At 39.8% G+C, this 21230-nt stretch overlaps 1 protein-coding gene across 4 annotated transcripts in view; it reads right to left on the bottom strand.

Annotated features, from left to right (window-relative positions):
• The window catches only part of mast3b (microtubule associated serine/threonine kinase 3b), a 41076-nt gene that overhangs the window by 6097 nt on the left and 13749 nt on the right, over positions 1 to 21230 (bottom strand). For 2 of the 4 annotated variants that reach the window (XM_042515531.1, XM_042515545.1), the window contains 20 exons: positions 20257 to 20329; positions 17460 to 17480; positions 17071 to 17149; positions 14432 to 14589; positions 11577 to 11652; positions 11021 to 11230; positions 8725 to 8826; positions 7700 to 7832; positions 6672 to 6739; positions 6045 to 6136; positions 5137 to 5345; positions 4852 to 4990; positions 4521 to 4653; positions 4232 to 4397; positions 3895 to 3996; positions 2223 to 2345; positions 1986 to 2098; positions 1510 to 1676; positions 1118 to 1239; positions 812 to 1012 (listed from right to left, as the gene is read on the bottom strand). In XM_042515531.1, coding sequence (XP_042371465.1) covers positions 812 to 1012; positions 1118 to 1239; positions 1510 to 1676; positions 1986 to 2098; positions 2223 to 2345; positions 3895 to 3996; positions 4232 to 4397; positions 4521 to 4653; positions 4852 to 4990; positions 5137 to 5345; positions 6045 to 6136; positions 6672 to 6739; positions 7700 to 7832; positions 8725 to 8826; positions 11021 to 11230; positions 11577 to 11652; positions 14432 to 14589; positions 17071 to 17149; positions 17460 to 17480; positions 20257 to 20329 — 2487 coding nt within the window. The remainder of the gene's footprint in view (positions 1 to 811; positions 1013 to 1117; positions 1240 to 1509; positions 1677 to 1985; positions 2099 to 2222; positions 2346 to 3894; positions 3997 to 4231; positions 4398 to 4520; positions 4654 to 4851; positions 4991 to 5136; positions 5346 to 6044; positions 6137 to 6671; positions 6740 to 7699; positions 7833 to 8724; positions 8827 to 11020; positions 11231 to 11576; positions 11653 to 14431; positions 14590 to 17070; positions 17150 to 17459; positions 17481 to 20256; positions 20330 to 21230) is intronic. The other 2 variants (XM_042515538.1, XM_042515553.1) reach the window with 1 other exon arrangement.

The raw sequence follows: 21230 nt of genomic DNA, 5'->3' as shown, positions 1-21230 counted from the left end.
TCTGATCTTGCATAGAATTGCTTGGTTTCTCCCAATAAATCATGATATATAACCTATTTTGGTATAAATGTATTAATCGGAGCACTCGCAGAGCACTAATTATTTTTTGAGTTTATAAACAACTGTCAAAATCATCAGGGGATGCGTGTAGAAACAGCTGTTTACATCTTGCATCTCTCTCTAATGTCATAAGTTCTATTTGCAACCACAAAAAGCAAGCAGGCTAAGAAACCAACTAAGTGATGTGTTCTGTCTGACTTTCTATTGATCTCCTCCTCTCCTTTTCAGTAGGATGGACCGCAGCGCACCTACACGCGCACCTCCAGCAGACAACAAATGGTGCTGGATGCAACATGTCCTCTTATCAAATCAATTCTTATGCCAAGTCAAGAGGAAAAATTATTTAACTTGGTAAGTTAGCTCTTTTGTTTTTTTTTCTTTTTTCTTTTTTTCTTCTCAGGGGTAGTGCATTGATAAACATTACGTAATATGCCCACATTAGCTGGGAGGCTAGTTTTCAACCCTAGCCAGGTGTGAGTATGGTGGCCTAAAATTAAGTAAAAGGTTTGACAAGACTTGACTGCATACATACAAATACGTAAATTCTAGGTTGGGGAAACTACTACAGTACAGCCTCTTTCATTATTATGTTCTAAATATAGCCAAGTTTTCTCTGTAATTACAAATATTAGAAGATATGACACACGTAGATTTTGTTGGTTCATGTTAGTATGTGTAGCACTAATGTTTCATTATCGCACTAATTCTGTCCTCTGCTGTACATTGAGGCTTAGATAATAACCTTCTGTACCTGTAGTGATGATGAGAGACAGGGCTGAGACGGAGGCTGACTTGGGAACCTTCCCTCCACAGGGGAGTCTCTGTCTGTCCGGCGTCTCCAGCTGGTTACCAAAGCGTCGAGGGCCGGCCGGGTCTTTGGGGGACGAGTGTTTGGCCCCGGTGCTGTTGCTGCGAATCCTGATCCTCCGCAGGTTTGACACAACCACCTCAGCTGCAGCATTAAGGTAAACAACATGTAAACATGCTCATGCCCCTAATAGAAGCACTGATACATGTTGTGAACAGAAATGACCAAAACGTATCAGTCTGGATTTACCTTCATCATCAGTGGAGAGGGCAAAGCGTGGCATCGTCTCCAGGCTGTGGGTGCTGCTCATCACCAGAGGACTGGTGCTCCTCTCAGACTGGGAGGAGCTGGAGGAGGCCCGAGGGCGAAGGCTACAAAACAGCCAGAGACCAGATGAACGGGTAAATCAAATGGTACAAGAGTCCAAGAGATCACACAGCACCGCTACAACATTGTGTTTTAACTGCTTGCTGCTTTTTTTCCACAGACACGAGATGATGCTAATAGGGCAGGTTACATTTTTTGGCAAAAGCAAAATCAACAAAAAGTCTTAAGATGAAAGCACATTAAAAAGCTACAGTGTGATGAGAATAAAAGCAGCTTATGATACACAGTATGACACGTCTTACACCTGTGCTGACCTGGCCATGCGTCCGGCATTTCTGCGCTCTGCACTGCCCTCTGCTGGGATCGGAGAGGGACTCAGTCCTCCCACGTCTACTCGGTCCTCCTTGTCCTCGCTGTGGCTGCGGTCAGAGGAGAAGCTCAGGTTGGACGGTGTTGCCAGATGTTCTGTGCTGCTGTAAACCTGAGAAGGTTGAGCAGGAGAGAGGGTGTGAATAAGAGAGCAGAGCTGAGTATTGAAGGGCTTTCAGATGATGTAATGCACACTAGAGACCCTCCACTTATTGGCAATTACTGTGGTATCTCAACAGCAGACGCAACACAGTGGGGCCGCTTGGCGATAGTTACCATCTACTCAGTTTTGTCACAGCATGACTTCTTCAATTACATTAAATTATTCCTTATAACATTCAAATACTAAAGAAAACATTATAAATATCCACAGCTTTTTGAACCTCGAAAGCTCATGTCTTCCGACACATGGTGCCCATACCTTGCTGAAGCGATGTGACCAGGAGGCAAACTGTCTGATTTCCAAAGATGACTCTTCATCATTGGTTTCTTCATCCTCATCAGACGCCAAATGATGGTAGCGCTCAGAACGAGCTGAAAACAGTAACAAGAAAAGACACATTTACTGCCACACTAGTAGATACAGTATTTTTGTATAATGTATTTTAAATATGGGAGAAAATTCAATGTTTAAGCCTGAAGTCAGGATGGAACCTACTGTCGAAGTAGCTGGTGTCGTCCTCCGCCTCCAGCTGAGGGATGAATTCAGCTTTCTGCCTCAGGAGTCCATTCCAGTCCAAACCCTGGAAGAAGGGATGCTGTTTGACCTCTGCAGCACCTCCTGCAACCACACAGTTTTAACAGCCAATCAATCACTGGATAAACCTTTTAAAAAATTGTGACATCAATAAAACTCAGGAGATAAAATGTATTTAAGTCATGGCCAAATATTAATTGAATTCCTTTTGATAAATAGGGGATTTATATTTGTGTCTTTCACTTACAATACCTCCAAAATGCATTTACTTCCATATTAAAAATGTATCATGCCATTTTTTAATCATTGTATCATATATACTAAAAGAAGTCTATTAATACAATTCATCTTCTTGGAGGAAGTCACCATTTTAATTTCCCTTCTGCTACAAAATTGTATTATTGAGAGAAAACACCCTCATTTTTCAGTGTCAGTGCGGTTACATAGACATGAATAACCTGTTTATGAGGCTTATCCTGGTTATGATCATATTCAGAATATGAAGTTTACATGAGCACAGAGAAATCAGATTATTCATATTCCGTGTATACATCCCATTTTCTTTGTGGTACTCAAGCTAGCATATTCAGGTTTCTCATAAACAAAATATGGCGTTTACATGCAAACTTTCTACTACTCTTTCATTGAGAGCATCGCCACATTCTCCATAACCTGCTGGTTTTATTCAATCAGCCTCCAGAACAGAAACCGTCTGGAGAGCATCGTTAGAGTCTGCTCCAAGATCACTGGACTAGCAATAAGAACTCTTTCCTCATTCTGCAAACAGTCAGGCTAGCAAACCGAATCCTGCAGGATCCCTCTCACACTCTCCATGCTGCATTTGAGTGGCTCCCCTCGGGACGACATCTCCGCTGCCCAGGCTGCAGGACACAGAGGAGGAGAGCAACCTTTGTCTCCAAGGCTGTTCTCCTCCTCAACTCCTCCTAACCCCCCTCTCCCTCCTCCACACACAAACCACACGGACTTTCAAAGTTGTGGAAGAGCTCCTCTCAGTCGCACCTTATCACTGAACTCTATGATCCTTTATTACTGTAAAATTGTACATACAGACATATTTTATTCTTATTGTATTTTTGTCTATAACAGTCACACACGCCACACAACATACATACACACAAACATACACACACACATACAAACATACACACACACACCTTACAATACACACACACGCACAGACAAACATACACACCACATGCACACACACACGCCACACGGACTTTCAAGCTGTGAAATTGTTTTTAAGCACAATTACCTCCTTTACATGCACCTTATTATTATTATTATATTATTATTATACTTTATTCACCTATATACTGTATATACACAAATATTTAAATTATCTTTATTTTGATTTCTATTTTTTCTCTCCTTCTTACTTTCATCTTGACCTTATTGCTTGTCATGCTGCTCTGTGTGCCTTGAATTGCCCCCTGGGGACAAATAAAGTTTTTTGAATTTGAATTTGAATTTGATAAACAGAAGAGTCAATTGGGTTGCAAAAACCCAATCATAAACAGATTATTCATGTCCATGTAAACATACTCAGACTGTAACAAAAACTATCAGCAGTTTTTTTAAATGTGATATTTCGCAGTAATAAGAGTAGTACCAGTTCCTAGTCGGTCTAAAGGACTCTGTCTGAGCAAGCGGGTGATCAGATCCTGGGCATCATTTGGTAAGGCGTCGTCTCCTTCTGGCCAAATGATTTCATCTCAAAAAAAAAAAAAACATGAAAAACAAAAGATAAAGAAAAGCAAATATTTGTAATTTAAATATAATCTCTATTTATTTCCACATCTTGGCCTTTGACAAATAACACAACATAATTTTATGTGCAAGAAAAAAATTTGATGCAATTTTATCAAGTTGTGAATTAATGCTTACAAAGATTTTGTGCAAAATTTGAAAATTAGTGTCTCTCTTTTGCGTCTTATTTTGACACTCACCGCTGACAACTTGTCCAAAAAGCTCTTCAGGTGTGTCTCCAAAGAACGGAACACAGCCAACCAGGAATTCATAGAGAATGACCCCCATCGCCCACCAGTCCACTGGCTTCCCATAACCCTGCCTGAGGATCACTTCCGGGGCGATGTACTCTGGAGTGCCACACACCTGCACAAGCAAACCCACACAGGTGAGCTGAGGAGCACCGAAACAACTGCTTCCATTATCAGCAGTGTTATTTGTCTTGAATGCAAAAAGATGTTTTGTCTCTTACATTCAAAACAGTCTCACCTGTTTGTCTACAAACTCTCTTGTGTCTTTCTCCATGTGACCCTCGTACAGGTTGGTGGTCATGTTCATCAGGCCAATTTTGGACAGGCCAAAATCTGTCAGCTTGATGTGGCCCATCGATGTAATTAACAAACTGTTGGGTAGAAAAAGACAAAACAAAAAAATAAAGTGAGGGGGACATGAAAAATAATCTGAACTCTCTGGGTGTCTCATCACACAGCAGATTATGTCTGTTTAGTAATTTAATGATGTTTAATTTAATGTATACACACAGACAGTGCTGGTCCATGCAAACCCTTAAAACAGGAGTGAAATGAGTTTGTTGTCTCACTTGTCGGGTTTGAGATCCCGATGCACAATGCCATAGTTGTGAAGGTACTCCAGAGCCAGGACTGTTTCAGCAAAGTACAACCTTGTCATTTCTACAGGCAGTGGGCCCATGTTCTTGAGCAGGTTTGCACAATCTCCACCTTAATAAAACAGAAAAAGAGAAAATCTTTGTATTTATTTTCATTTTGTTTACCTGGACTTATTATTTCTTATTTATAGTTCTACCATTACCACTTAGTGTGAGATGCTCTGGATAAAATAGGTAGTTCCTTTGCAGTAGTCTTACCTTCCACATACTCCATGACCATGCAGAGGTGACGCCGTGTCTCAAAAGAGCAGAACATGGAGACAACAAAGGGGTTCTCTGCAAAGGTCAAGATGTCTCGCTCCACAAAAGCCTGCTGGATCTGGTTCCTCAGGACCAGGTTCTGACGATTTATCTTTTTCATGGCAAACCGTTGACGGGTCTCCTTGTGACGGACCAGATACACAGCCCTATAAAGAACCACATGAGCCACATTAGACATACAATCTTCGACAGTAAAAAGACCTCAGGAAAACTTTAGGGGATAATCTTATGAAAACAATGGCAGAGACAGGTTTAAGTTTAGGCCTATGTCTAACTGACTCTAACTTTCAGGTCTGATATTTCAGATTCCCTTCCCTTATTCAAGTTCATCCGAATACAGCATAGACAGGACACCTCTGCCTGCAGTTGCCCCTGCTGTGTCATGATCAAACCATGGCCATTCAAGCCGAAGAGGATGATTTGAGCGGATGAGGATGAGGATGATTTCTCACATGGGACACTGAAGGTGAGTGCAGCCTTTCTACTCTGAAACTGTCAAGACACTCCTTGTCTTTATTAAGCCATGGTCACAGAATTAGGCAGCATGCTGCTGCATAATTAGCAGAAAACCACTGTGTCGATAATCTGAATGTTTGATCAAAAGGAGGAAATTAGCTTCTGACAAGTTAATTATATATAATGAATGAATCTAATGAAGCTGCTATGGTTTGCTTAAAAGGTTTCATGAACTTCTAGCATGAAACAGATTTTATAGGAATCCTTTAGCGATGTAATTACTAACCCAGAGGGGCCTTTACAATTGTTTTTAATCTTAAATGTTTTTGTAGCTGTTAGAAGAGCAAGAAAGAGCAAGCAAAGCTGAAGCAATGGCCCTTTCTTCTTACCCGTAAGCTCCATTACTAATGAGTTTGATTGTTTCAAAATCACCCTCAAAAGGTTTCCTTCGAGTCGGTGTCAGCGTCTGTGGGGCCTTATTCTAGAGAGGAAGCAGAAACATGATGCTAGTGGCTGTTTGTGGGCACATTCACAACACAACACAGCTGAAGCAATACTGTTAATAATATCATTACAGTGTAAATAATGTCACACAAGTCCTGTTCTGCACTCTGCTACATGAAGTATACTGCGGGCCAGCTTATAGTCCAAATACTGAATACATAGTTTTTATTTTGTCCAAATATATGAATTTGTGACTGGGGCAACATAAGTAAAATCTTCTTAATTTGCATTTCAGAGCAGTTTTGAGTAAAACTTTGACCTTCAACATGTCTTCCTTTTCATGGCCCACCAAACAAGAGGGAAAGCCTACATTTAAAAAATCAAATGCCCCAAGACACATTTAGCACTCAGTGGTGACTAAAACCTATTTAAAACAAGAGACATGTTAGAATAAAAAATGTGTTTGGATTTCATCAATTCTTTAAATTTGCTATCTTAAACCATAATCTCTTCCATTTTCAAAAACTGTACATGCTAAGAGGTAAACAGTAAGAGTAAAAGTAAAAGATTACCTCCACGTTACCATCTGGTTCTGCTGACACTGTGTGACTGGCATCATAGTGTTCAAGCTGAACCATTTCTAGAAACGAGAGAGAGAGAGAGATACTGTTACTGCAAAAACACTCTCTGCTGCACTCTACTCATTACTCTACTTATTTCACACAGATAAGCCCGGATCAGACAGAGCACGTTAAGCAGGCTTTTTGTAATTGTTTTCAATGAGAATGATGCACCTCATATTTTGTAGGAGTGAGCTTAAGCAGAAAAACCTGGAAATGGAAAATCCCCTGACATCATCATCGTTTTTTCCCAATTTACCAGTTTGATGGATTGAGAGGCGGGGCTTCTGTGATGGCAATGATTAACGCATGGTGGAGGTAGAAATGCTGGGTAAAAAAATCCCAACCAAAAATCCCACCAAAATCTTTTTGCTCAAGTACTTTTTAACACTTTACCAATTTAAAATGAGCCTTGAACCGACCATTATCCAGGCAAGACTCCAGGACCAGCTGGTGGTACTCCCTGTGATTTCTCCTCTTTCTGAGGTTCTCTTAAACCCACATAGATCTCAGTTTGCCTGTGTTCAACATACTACTTGGGGACAGCCTCTCATCCTAAATCATAGCAAGTGCCCTCTCTGTCCTTTTATTAATGCAGATTTAAGGTACAAATCTGTGAGTTTACTTTACAGCAAAGCAGCAGTTAAGCTAAGGACAGGTGATGTGAGGGCTGCCTCACATGAACAAAAAAATAAAGACAAAGCAAGCTGCAAAAAGCACACTGCTTGACTGGGGATGGCTTCAACTAAAAGGACGATGCGCAGGTTGCAAAACATGCTCTATCTGATCTGTGCCTTAGGACCTTTTTGGTGAACTTGATATCCTGTTAGACCATCTGAGATATGTCATGTGTTGTAATTATTATTAAGCTGTGCAAAAACTGGTTCCTACAGGCTGGTTATGTAACAGTAAAACAACCAACTGAAAACCTGAATTTCAGGCCACAGAGGCGTGACCAGACTGGCCGAGAACTCCTTTACCTTCTAATGGATCCCGCGTCAGACCCAGCTGGCTGATGATGTAGCGCGGGATGTCCGTCTTGATTCCTTGGCCGACTTTAGCGTGACCCTCTGCTGCCTCCAGTAAGTGATAAAACTCTTCCGGGTCAAACTCCTGTCAACAGCATTCAAGTCTCATTAAAGAGTCAAAAGCATGAGTTTAATCTGTATCAGTGGCATAGGTCAAAGTCAAGTGCAACCTTTAAGATATTCAGCTTTTGATTTACTGGAAGGAGTTATCCCAATGACTGGATGACAAACAACAATCCTAATCAGTAATCAGTGTAATCCGAAGTTGTGACTTGATTACTGAAGTTGAGATTTTAAGTCAAAACAAACACAGTAAATGTCAGACATGCTCAGATTTTTGCAAATAAGCAACTGATTGTCAGCATCAAGAGGGTTAGCATTTTAAACCACAGGGTTTTGACAGTTTTTTTTAGGCCTATCACTGTTAAAAACCTGACAGCAATTCCATTTGCATTATCTGACAATAAATTTAAAGAAAACATAAAAACTGACATGAATATACTTGTTGTATTGTTGGTCTCCGAGTTATTTCAAGGGTAAATTTACCCACCTTACAACGAAAAATTAGACTGTAGTGGTATTAGGCGATGCAGAAATTTTGGTTTCATCTACTACTGAACCTTTCTTCAACCACATTAATACAAAGGAAGTAAATGGAATTTGAATTGCTCAAAGCATTAGAAAAATCATTTAAACTCTCTACAATATGTGTTTTGCAGAGACAATGTCTGAATTGCTTTGTATATCCACCGATCTCACTGACAAGTGGAAACATTTATCTACTAACAGGGAAACATAGTGAAAGTTTAGTAATATTGTCTTCCTTCAAAGATCATCAGCTTCATATCCTGGTGGCACACATCCACTTTTAAAGAAAGAATTAAGGTCAGAATCTCATGTCGGTCCTACTTTGACTTCTACTTGCTTCAATCAAATTAATCCCATTTTCAATTAGGAAGAGATTTTCTTCAGCTTACCAGACACTCGAGTAGGCGAGCCGGCCGAGAGATTATGATGAGGATCTTCCTCACCAGCTGGATGATGACGGTCACCTCCTCGCTTTCAGAACGCTCGTAGGCCTGCAGAACAGCATGGGAGCAGGGGTTTAAGGAAAGTGTATTTATGCAACCAACTGGCTCATCACAATACAACCAAGAGAAGATGAAACACAACAACTCAAACTAAAATTCACACTTTAAAATCTGTAAAAAAAAAATCTAAAAAAGTAAATAGGAATAGATGATAATGAAAAAGTGACTGAGCTATAATTTAAAAAGATGGAGTACACCACATTTGCAAGAAATCTTTGTGTGTTTTTTTGAAAGCTAAAAAAAATGCTAACACACAAAAAGTTTGGGCCGTGGGTAATTGATTGGGGGGTGGGCACTTCTTCCACCCCTAAAAAAAGATTATAGCAGAGGCACTGCTTGGTACTGAAACAGGAAGTATAAATATACAAAACGCAGTGTGTTCAAAGCAGATGTGTACTGCATTTCGAGAAACATGAAAACAGACATTGCCTGACAAATGCGTCAGAGAAGACATCATTTTAAACCAAGAGGAATTATTAGAATAATCACTGGGTGGGTGGGTGGGTGGAGCCTAAATGAATCATGCGCGGCCTTTCTCGTGGACCAGAGCGATGGTGTGTATGAGTAAAACGCTGGCTGGTACCACTCTCAAGTGTCTGTCAAAGAAAAGGCTACAGTCAGCAGCCAGTTAGCTTAGTTTAGCATAAGGACCAGAAACAGCTGGCCTGGCTTTGTCCAGGTAACAGAAATCCACCCATCAGCATTTCTAAAATGTCAAACTTTTCCTTTAACTTTGTAAAAAGTAGGGAAATTCTTCACAATTAATCTCCCTGATACACTAAAGTATAAACCAGGACTTGTCAACTGGTCTAAAAGTTAGAAAAAACTCAAAAACAGTAAAAAATGAGCATACATGTAATCTATATGGTTCAACATTGTCATTGTCATCCCTCTTCTACGTGAGAGAACCATGATGTGAATCTATGCACGTAACCACCTCACCCTCTGGACATGTCCACAGTCCAAATTAAATGTCCTAATGTGGAAGTGTGAGAAAGAAGCGTGTTGCTACAATGTTACAAGGCCAATTTCTCCAACAGCCATATGCAGTACTACTGAAAACACAGAATCCTCACTGCTCACTAAGCAGTAAGTCGGTTGGGAGAATCTGATTTATGTAATAAATCATTGGTTTAAGACTGAGAGATTTCCCAGTTCTCTGAAATTTTCTCTTGATGTAGTTTCTGTTAGTGGCGCTCTTTTACATCTACTGTTCCTGGTAACACGGTAAAAGTTCTTCTGCTTCTTATAAACTGTCTGACGTAAAGGTCAAACAGAGGAGCTGTTGCAAGAGTTGTTGCACACATGAGAAAAGCACCTGAGGTAACAAGCATGTAGGCAATGACCCAAGGTTTACAAATAAGTGAAAATCTCCAGAACACTGCACAAAAGTTGTTCTTCATAAAGCTACTTTTGTTGCAAAGATCAGGAGGCAGTGCATAAAAGTTTTTTTTCTTCTTTTTTATCTATGCTGCGAAAAGCACAAAATCAGTCACTTTCTGTACAGCAGGGAACATTTCCCAGGCAAGAACTTCCAGATAATAGGTGTTTACAACAGAAATGTTGCAGTTTTTATGAACCAAGAGTATTTTTTTTATCACAGCATACATCAAAGCCACAGAGAATTTAGATGACTGAAATGTTTATTTTTTGTAACAAAGTGGCCTTGGAAAACATGGTGAGGTTTGTGTGTGTGTGTGTGTGTGTGTGTGTGTGTGTGTGTATGACAGCATTTGTTCCACTGTATGGGAACAAACTTATCAGTTCAGCTGGAGGTACAGCGAGTCGGCCATGCCTTCTGTCTGACAGCATGCAGAAGAACAGGGGAAGAGGTTGCTATAGAAACTAACATTTTATCACAACACAATAAGATCTATGACAAAAGCACCTCTCACTACCACGGAAAATCTCCACAACCAGATCTACTGTGCATACCTTTAGCTATCAGATGGTTATGGAGTGACGTGCCTGATAGCACATTTCACCCCAGCTCAATCGATTCACTCATATAACTTCACCACAGCTGAGTGCGCAGATAAAGACTTCATGTGTAGTAGCTCATCAGCTGATGCTTAAAGCTGTAGTATACAAATTAATATTTTTTTGCAACTATCAAAGCCATTTTGACTCCTAATTTCTATGTCAGTCCCACTGGACCCAAATCAGCTGGCTGTCTGCCCACCTCATGAAGCAGCTTCTCCAGCTTCTCCTGCAGCTCAGCAAAGTAGCGGGAGGTAACCAGGCCCTTCTGGGACTTGTCCAGGCAGTCTCTAACCAGCTCAACCAACTGGTGCTGGATGAAGCCCAGCACCCCGTCAGCAAGCGGGAGGGAGCTGTCTGAAGAGCAGTGGGTGATAATCTCAAACAAGCGCTCCTCCATCTGGGCTGTGGCCTACAGAGAGGACAGGCACACAAACACACATTTAGAGCATTTAAAGGAGGAGTAATTGTGGTTTTTACTTTCAGCAGCACCAAATGTTCATAATATTTCTGTGGGTGGAGTCATATGGTTGCTGATCATTACTTGTGACTCAAGAAACACAGAGACACCTGCTGAGATGTGAAAACTCAGCTTCAGTTTCCATCCTGTACTTTAGTTAGAGTTAAGTCACCATGTCTGCAGGATCTCTTGTTTTGTAAAGGTAAAAGAACACATGTGCAACAAAATGAACAAAGAGCAATATACAGTGTCTGTGCTACACAAATAAGCACATTAAGCAAGGTCTTCTTGTGCGTACCTTTGGAAAACGTTCTCTGTAAACATGGTTCATCATTACGATTTCATTATCGTAGGAGACAGTCGATCGTCCGGGGCTGCAACAGAAACAAAATAACAGATTGCTGTTTGTTTTTTTATTACCATAACACAAACAAAAACAACTTTCCTCTCAGCCACAAAGCATTACACCGCTGCTAGCATCCCTGCATTTGCTACCTTTAAACTTTCGGATTGATTTTAGATGTTTTATGGGCTGTTTTGCACAAATAAGAATGAAGGTAGCATGGAATTTTTATTGTTGGTCTCTGCTGGATCTGTGTTGATTATTGGCCCTCCAGCGTGTTGATGCGGCGCTGTCTGCAGTACTGAAAAAGGACTGAGGTACAGATGGACAGATGTCATTTCGCCCGCTTGATCATCATGATTCTGAATAGAAAGTGCGTAAATCCGAATTTTCCCCCATAGTAGAAACCTGGCACGAGACAGAGTTATGAGAGAAAGCAACAACACAAACTGTTAACAGCTGTTTCCATGCTTCTCAACCTGCTGATTTTCAGTGAAGAGAATACTCTGATTAATGAATATAAATATTGCTCTCTTTGTGAAGACAGTGTTGTTTAAGTGTGTTTATTTGTAAAGTCGCGCACCCATGCAGACCAATATGTTGCATACACACAAATGAAGCACTGGGAATAGCCTTTCACTTTCAATCAAATGTTCCCCTCCATTGACAATTTCAAGACAAATCTTAAGGAGACCATGTTTTTAATGGCCTTTGGTTGCTCTTAGTGGTTTTATATGTTAGTGTTCTATAATCTTTTACATATGTTATTGATGTTTCCAGTTTTATTATGCTTTGACTTTGTGTACGTATATTACAGCAGTCTAATTCCTACTGTCATTATTCTTGTCTTTGTGCCTATTGTAAATTTAACTACTATTTGTGTGACGTTCACTTCAATTTGAGCAAATCTTTGATCAACTCAGGTTGATTTTAAATCTGCTATATAAATAAACTTGATTTGATAAGCTAGGATGGGGTGTGAAAGTGGTTATATCTTTGTGGCCATCAGGATTATCTAGAAATGACCAAAAGTTGGTTTTCAGCCAAACATACAAACATCAACTCTAAACTTAATAGTTCGGTTTTGAAGAGGTTCTAAAGGTTAACATCTACTCTTGTACTTTTGATCTCAACTTGCCAAAAGCAATATTGTGAGCCAACCTTCGATTTCTGTAGCGCTTAAGGTGGTGAAGCTACAATAAGAGTGGATTTCACTGTCAGGTTTAGACGTTTCTGCACCGACAGCAGAGCTTTCTTCTAGCCAAAGAGAGTGAATCACCAACATTACACCATTAGTCACTTACTGCAACACCACTCTAGTACTGAGGCAGATGAGACGGGTGTAATTTCTTGCTTGATGAAGCTTCAAACAGAACAGATGGAGGGAAAACCTATCACATGCAAACAGACTCCCTAAGCCATTTTTTTGTCATGAAAGACGCCTCTGTTACACTGGATGGCTGTTGCCCAACACACACTGCTGCAGCTCACCGTGCCTCTCTGCATCAGCCCCCCCTCCAAAACCACCCCCACCCCTCAGCTACAGTTCAGCAGCTAGATCCCCGAGGCGCTCTGTTACCTAGCATGCCCACGCACGGCACGGCACACCATGGTGCCAGAACACAGAGCTCTCAGGCATCGCACAAACAGCGCAGAGCAGAGCCAACAGACAAAAGTTGTCAAAAGCACACAGCTCCGCGGTCAGATCCCCACCTGCCTGCCGGCCAACAGGCATGTGTGATCCATCAGAGGCACTTCAGACACCAAATGCTGCGTTTGCCTGTGAATGTCTTGGTCATGCTGATACACAGACGCGCTGACATCTGACAGTCTACCAGCACATAATGACACCAAGGACCTCATGAGGAGTGTAAAACAATCACGGTCCTTAATTACTCTAAAATGTTTCGCAACAAAGAGGTGGCTAATCCCTCAGGAAGGATTACTGCATTTCATCTGTATACAATATTAATTTAATTAGTTTAATGACAGGTCCAGAAATTATATGAAACAGATGTTTCAACTTGGTCAGGGTGGGTTGCAAAGCAAGTGCTTTTACTGGGAATACATAGGTAATGAAATGTTAGCCACTAACCATTTCAAACTATATTTGGAACAACAGATATATTTAAGTTGGATGGACTCCTTTTTGGTCCTCTTCTTTTAACTACAAATATTTAAAAAAAAATAAATATTTGGAATAATGAGTATAGCTGCTAGAAAAGCAATTATAAAGAAATAGCTTTAGCCAGACACCCTATATATACAGAACTGGCATGATATCATTTATGAAATCTGTGTAATCGAAAGAATTATTTTTCAATGAGGCTTTAAGAAACTAAATTTGAAGAAATTTAGAAGAAGTGGAAAATGTATATTTATCCAAAATGCCCTCATTTTGTTTAAATTTGTTTATTTGACTCTAATATTTGTATTTTTATTCATTTATCTTAAATGCAGAACACCCCAAATTCTTTGTTTTTTTCATTTCTACACTGTAAAAAGTTTTTTAAAACGGTTCACCCTGTAAAGGTAACTAAATACAGGTGAATGCGTGACTGTTGTTAATAAGTGAAACCCAATAAAGGAAGAAATGTTGGAAAAACAATCAAGAAAAGTGACACTAAAGAAGAAGAACACTAAAGAAGACTTGAGATCATGAAATAATCAAAATCTTTCCAATAACGGAGCAGTAATTGACATGTAAGTACTTTTCTCCTTAAATAAATATGTGACATTACTCAAGAAAGTAATCTGTTTGTCGACAAGACTTACTCAAATTGAAGGTGTTATCAGTATTGGCTAGCTACCTGAGGCTCCGAGACCGAGGTCTTATGACCGTCGAGGGCCGTCCATCCTCGTCGGTCATGCTGTCTGTGCTGCGGAAGTGTCTGAAAAGGAAGTGCAGCTCATCTTGAGTCGGCTGGTAGGGAAGCTGGTGAAGACGCTCCTGGGAGGACGAGGAGGACTGCAGACACAAAGAGAGATCCATCAATTAAGAAAATCATCTTCACATTCATCGTTTAGCCAAAACACCATCTTTTCCATGGTTTCTGCCAAACTGAAATAGTTGCTCTGATAATTACACAGTTGTTCAGGTAAATTCTGAGGGACATAAAATAAAGATGCCACAATGCAATGTTTTTTTTCCTGGGTTTCTAAATCTTGTGTAGTGAGTTTATTATGATGCAGCTGCTGATGTCACAGATATCACACACTATATCTTGTAGACAAGAGAAAACTTTTTTTGAAGAACTATACTAAAATGACCCCAAATAAAATCGTTTTGACAACGACCTACTATGATCATAAAAAATAAATAAGAAAGAAAGAATATTGAATCAGTCTGCACACTGGCAGTATATTGAAAGAACATTCATTTCTACAGTCCTCAAAAGGCCTTTTAGAAAATAACATATTGGGATGTGACACAGACTAACAGCTTCCTAAACTGAACTAATCCAGCCTTGGTTGCCAAATTGGATGATTAGCGACACCAAGTTAAGCCAAAGACAAATTTTAAAAGGTACTAAATGAACTATTTTGTGTTGTCAAACTCAAGATCACAGTTCCAGTAACCTCTGCTACTTCCTTTTGCAAAGAGGATGTTGCTTTTTGTCGGTCTGCCTTTTCAGTGGCATCACTCTTGTTAAGATGGGGAAGATAAATAGTACACCGCAAGCAGACCAGAAATCTGGGCCGTTAGCAATAAAGTTGTGTTTGGCTCCTGCATTAACAACATTTTAATGTGTGTGACAATAATTTATTGATGTTAAATTACTTCATATAGCACCCTTAAACCAGTATTTGGAGAATATTTCACTCACCCATACTGATGTTTACTGATGTTTACTAATGTAGTTTATGACATCAGTGGCGAAACATAAGCCTCACCAATTGATGATACACCTGTGGAGGATGTAAATGAGGCACAAATACTTTGCTGGTTTATGAATTTAGAATAGTAGTCGAAGAGTAAAAGCTGAACTTAACACCTCTCTAGCCAATAATCAAAGTATTTCTTATGGTAATTGTGTAAATCTTAATCTCAAAGGCATCTTTATTGGCAAAAATAAGTTATTTTTGATGTCTCCAGAGGCACTGAGTAAACTCTTAAAACTGAACAGGACATGGTGTACGTGTCTGGCAATCTGTTTCATTTTGCAGCCCATGTGTCCTGTATAGAAGAGGTCCAGAGGGACAGCATCTGTGAAGTTTCTTTCTAATGCCTTAGTATAAAGAGAGCAGTGAGGGCCACTGAAGAGCCCTTTTGTCCCCAGTGACCTCTAAGCCTGTGCTCGGGTCTACCCCATAAACCTCCTAATAATAGCCACACATGGCAGACTTTCACCACAGACTCAGCACTCTCTCCCCCGACTGCAGACTCTTCTGTTGAAAACTTTTTCATTACGTCATTCTGCACAATTACAGCTTTATTCTATAGTAACATATTTGATATATAATATTTTCCAAAACTACTTTTTAAAGGAACTAACTTTAAACTCTTTGTCTGAAAAATACTTGTACATCCTATGTATTTTGACAATTATCCTCCCAAAAAGCTTGAATTATTTCAGGAAATCAGCTGCGTGAGCTAGGTGGCTTGATTGCTTCCAAAAATATGGGAAGAGTGCAATGAGCAACGAAAGCAAGATCACCCACAAATAAGAGAAAATAAATAAATAAATAAATAAAAAGTCAAACAAAAAAAAAACTGATCTGGAAACATTTCTTAAATATTGTCATAATTATGTAACATAACTTTTATGTACAGTTTTTCCTCAGCTTTTTATTCTTTTTAAAGACATTTTTCCCAAGCCTTTGAAAAATACATTTCTAAATCCAGTAATTTCTTGCAATTTGTGGAACATTTCTAACCAAGCTGCTCATTATCTTTTTTCCCCCAACGTTCTGAAAGACATAGCACCAATTTGCTCAGGGTTTAAAACTTTGATACTGAAATGTGAAACAAATCTGAAAGCACAAGAAAGGTGATGTTGCTCCAGGTTTCAAAGGGTTAAGGCTCATTTAACATAATCACCACAGCTGATGTCAATAAAGAAACAAAAGACAAGGTCTCTGTGAATTGTTAATGTGACAAATATGTGATATTGTGAGGTTTGGTTGCAAAGCTGTCAATGTGAGCATTTCATCTACTAACCAAAACAGCAAGGACACGCACACACACTCACTTCTCCTGCTCCTCATTAACATGCACACACACAGACTGTGTGTAATACTTCTAACACTCTGTTCCACAGACTGAGAGAATGACTAATTCAAGCAGATGATGGAAGAAAACAATTTGCGGTTTGTCATCTCGGGCTTGGCATCCGCCTCCCTTATTGCATAAACGAATGTGCTATTTGGACTGAGTGAGGTGTTAGATTTGCCTAGCCGCCATCTACTGACCAGGGAGGATGGTGACATGTTTTGGGGGATGACTTACCGAGACAGTGGAGCTCGGCGGGTTGGTTCCATAGCCAGATGAGGGGAGGGATGCCAGGGACCATCTCCGGCCCTCAGCTCTAAGAGAAACGGACATTCATGTTATATAAGCCTCAGCAGCACTGGCATTAGTTAGCATTTCATATGTGAAACTCCTTACATAAGAGGCGACGGAGGAGTCCTGTGACTACAGCAGCATGAAATTGATGTCTTTTTATCCAAATCATATATAACAGGGTTCTTTGTGTCTCCACTTGATTTAAAGCAGCTCTTTAAGCAAGATACACCTTCACATAAAATACATTCTTTCTAGGAGGAGCATCTGTTTGTAAAAAACAAAGACAAAACACAAGCTTTCACACATGGTGCAAAAATATTAAAAGAAGCTACCTGTCGGCGCGAGCCAAGTGGCTGAGATCACAACAGCAACAGGGAGAAAGAGAAAAAGCAAAAGAAGAGTTTCAGTGAGTTTTGTGCAAGTGATCCTGTGACCCCTGGCATTCAGCTGAGGGATTAGTACTGACAATGTTGCCTTCCTTGCCAGTTTTCATTTGCCCTGATATAAGGAGTAGAAAGCACACTAAATTAATCTGAGGATGTAGTTTACATAACAGAAAGAAATCCTCACTTCATGGCATGGCCAGAGAAAGGATCTTCTCTCTTTGTTTGGATTTTGCAAAAAAGATAAAACACACCAAAACTGAAGTGGAAAAACAGCTAAAGGTTATGTATTATTTGACATGTTGTTTGCAAGCAGATGAAGCAATTACGTTATAACACCGAGAACAGCTCAAAAAGCATCATAACATGCAGAATCCATCTCCAATGAAAGACTGAAAGAGCAAGGTCTGAAAGCGTGACTTTAAATAGACCACAACGACCACACAATGTTGTTTTAAAGGCCACTTCAATTAACTGAGGCCTAAACAAGTGCTTAAAAGGCTGTAACAGCATTTTAACGACTGCTTTATCCACAATGATCTCTGATTATCTCCATGAGTTTTTATTACTGCAGCATTTCTACAGATGATGGAGGTTACTTTCCTCTTGGGTTGGGCCAGTATAAAAATGTTCAAACTGCTTTGATACTAAGCCAAACACTCATACCAAATTTTGACTCTGTAGCCACTCCTGACTGAAACTTAATGACACCTTGTCGCATCAGCAAATGAGCGTACTACTATTGCATAAGCCTACGTTGCATTGCACAACAGAGTGCTCTGTTCACTCTGAATCTATGAGATATTCAGATCTACATCATGTGAACAAACCTTGTACCTATTGGCTGTGCAATCTGGATCAGACTGGAGACGTAACCCCTTAAAAGATAGGTTAGTATCTTCTACATTTGTACTTCTTAAACAGAAAACACATTTTTTATATCATGATATTTAATGGAAATGAGTATTTGATACGATAAGTACTTTTTCATTAGCCATGACCATTTACCAAAAACTTTAAGCTCCCTGGCGATCTTCCTTTCAGCCAGCGTTCACCTTATTTTTCTATAGATGGGATAGATCTCTTATTTCAGCTTCATGGAAGCTGTCACTTGTCACTCCAAAAAACTCACAAATTTTCTAGTAAAAAAGCACAACTTGCGCATCTCTCTCTCCTCCCACCCCATTTCTACTGAAATTTGATCTCCTTCATGTTGCCGCCTTGGCTTATTGAGTGAAAGACACTGCTTTGTTAGTCCATTTAAAAAGACTTATACTACTATTTTCATCACTTTGTGATAATTCTTATTACCAATGCAACACAAGCTAGATTTTGGACCATGTAGCTGTCAGGGCAGGTCGCCAAGGTAGGCAACTTTTTGATTGCCAGAGCTTTTTATAATGACAAATGCTGGTTCAGCTGGCTTGCATAAAATCAAAGATACTGACCCAACTCTAATTTCTTTAGCATAATACATAATAATAAGGTAATATGTTTGCCTGAAGATTTAGATTTGAAAAGATTAGTTTGTGCTAAGACAGAACTGTGACTGTTTGTTGTAAAAATGAAAAGAATTAAAGATTGAAGGTATATTCATATATATTGCCTTTCATCTTTATAGCAAGCTTTTGTACACTGTGCTTTCCACTGATTTTCCCACAGGTGTCATTTTTCTCCCTTGTTTTCACCGTATTTCACGAAGAAGCACCTGGACTGCTGACGGGTTTTAATGACTGTTCTTGGGTGTCTTCAAGGTGCCGCCTCACTTCTAGGCTTCACATGCCTGGAGCAAGACAAGCGTGTTGCCATGGGAACAGGGTTGAATGATGTGTGAGTGGGCTTCGGGGGTACCCTCTATCTAGCTGCACTTATCCTGCTGAGGAGGAGTCGGCTGTAAGGAGACCTGACGGAGGGGGAAGGTGTGAACGCTCGAGGCTGAGTCAGTCACCCTGCTGCTGTTTCTCTACAGCTTCCAGACGATCTGCCTCTGTCCCGGCACACACACCGAATCTCACAGGAAACCTTCAGTGTGCATGAGATTTATTTAATTTTAGACTGTTTCATTTGTATTTGGTTCCCTTAGGTTCACAGTGTCAAATGTGGAATCAAAAGTGACTACAGTTCCTTTCGTTTCAACGAATCATGATGTACGGTCCAAATTCCTGGGATCCTTGACAGAATTTGATGAAACAAATCCAAAAATGTTGCACTGAGCCCTGAAAATGTATTCTGGCACGGACACCAGTCTAAAAACTGCAATGGAACTTCAGTATTATGTTCAGGGGGTAAACAGCAAAAATATGTCTTAAAATCCCATTATGTAACTGTATTGAGGTGTGTGGAAACTGTATACGGTTACTCTTAATTTGAAGTAATTTTTTAAATATTTCAGTAATTTCCAAGAAGCTATATATCTATATAAATATAGCTATATATCTCCAAGAAACTTTGTATTTTTTTGTGGGAAAGTGAGTGTTTTTATGTATTGTGATTTTTGAATGTATATAACTGTTTTTTATATGTTGGACCCTTCGATGATTCTGGGGCGTTAGGTAATCGGGTTCCTACTAAACTAAAGTAAAGTAAACTAAACAGACCTGTACAATACACCGTTACTGTTTGTATTAACTGTTTACATTTTAAAAAGTCATACAATTATTTTGATAAAATCCCCAACCGATTAGACAATTAGTATAAATCTATGGATCAATGGGGAAAAAGATTCAAGAGATCAGTGTTGACGTACCTTCTGGCAAATGGAAAGTTGAGGCAGGCACTGGTCGACACATTTCGAGGGCTGTCCAGAGGGCTGCTCGCAGCTGAAAGAGGAAAGACTAAGTTACGACCGATACTATTCACAACTGTCATAATAAACTTGTGAAAATAGAAAACCACATGGGTGCATTTACAAGTGGGAATGTTCCAGAAAGGATGACATCATGTCTATGCAGGAACCCTCAATCACTGCAAAACCCAGCGGCATTAACCAGCACCTCAGACAGGTCAAATATATCATCTTTGTCTTACTTTTCCAAACATTACAGCACCTCTCTGCAAACAGTCTTAATTCAGGGGGTCTCAGCAGTGTCTGGGGGTTGAGCCTGTGGTTTGTTTACATGCAAGTGGTTGTGTATCAATTAGGACACATAAGAGACACAAATAGAGCCTGACTGTACTCTGTGATTAGATAATCCTCAGCATGATTGAGTTCAAAAGGGAGCACATCCTCATACTGCTGCGTATGAGGAGCTCTTGAGCAAAACTCTTTTCATAGAGTGCAGCTGCTTCATGGCATTAAGGGGCTGTACCCTGTCTGTGCTGATGTTGATTCAGAGAGCTGAAGGACACCAGCATTTAGACATTTAATCATCTTAACACTTTCTGATATTAATTCTAAACATTTCCAAGTCAAAACATTTTCGAGTCTAAACTGATAACCTGAACACATTAAACACGGTTTCCTTTAACAATGTGAGGTCCAGATGTTCTGCATAGGCTGAACGAGGGCTGAGTGATGATTATAAAACACACTTTATCTTCAATATTCTGATCAAATTAGATATAGATTGATATATCAACATTTAATTTTGCTGTGAACACAATAATTACTTCCAATTATTGGTCTCAGTGAATTAATTGCAAATTCTTGTACTTCATATCAACCTTTACAATGCTTGCCACAAAAATATCAGATGTTGGAGACTGGAAATTGTTTCGTAG

The sequence above is a fragment of the Plectropomus leopardus genome, chromosome 3, assembly GCF_008729295.1.
Source record: "Plectropomus leopardus isolate mb chromosome 3, YSFRI_Pleo_2.0, whole genome shotgun sequence".
Lineage (NCBI taxonomy): Eukaryota > Metazoa > Chordata > Actinopteri > Perciformes > Serranidae > Plectropomus > Plectropomus leopardus.
Note: the sequence above shows the minus strand (reverse complement) of the source record. Positions and strands in the feature narration are given on the sequence as shown.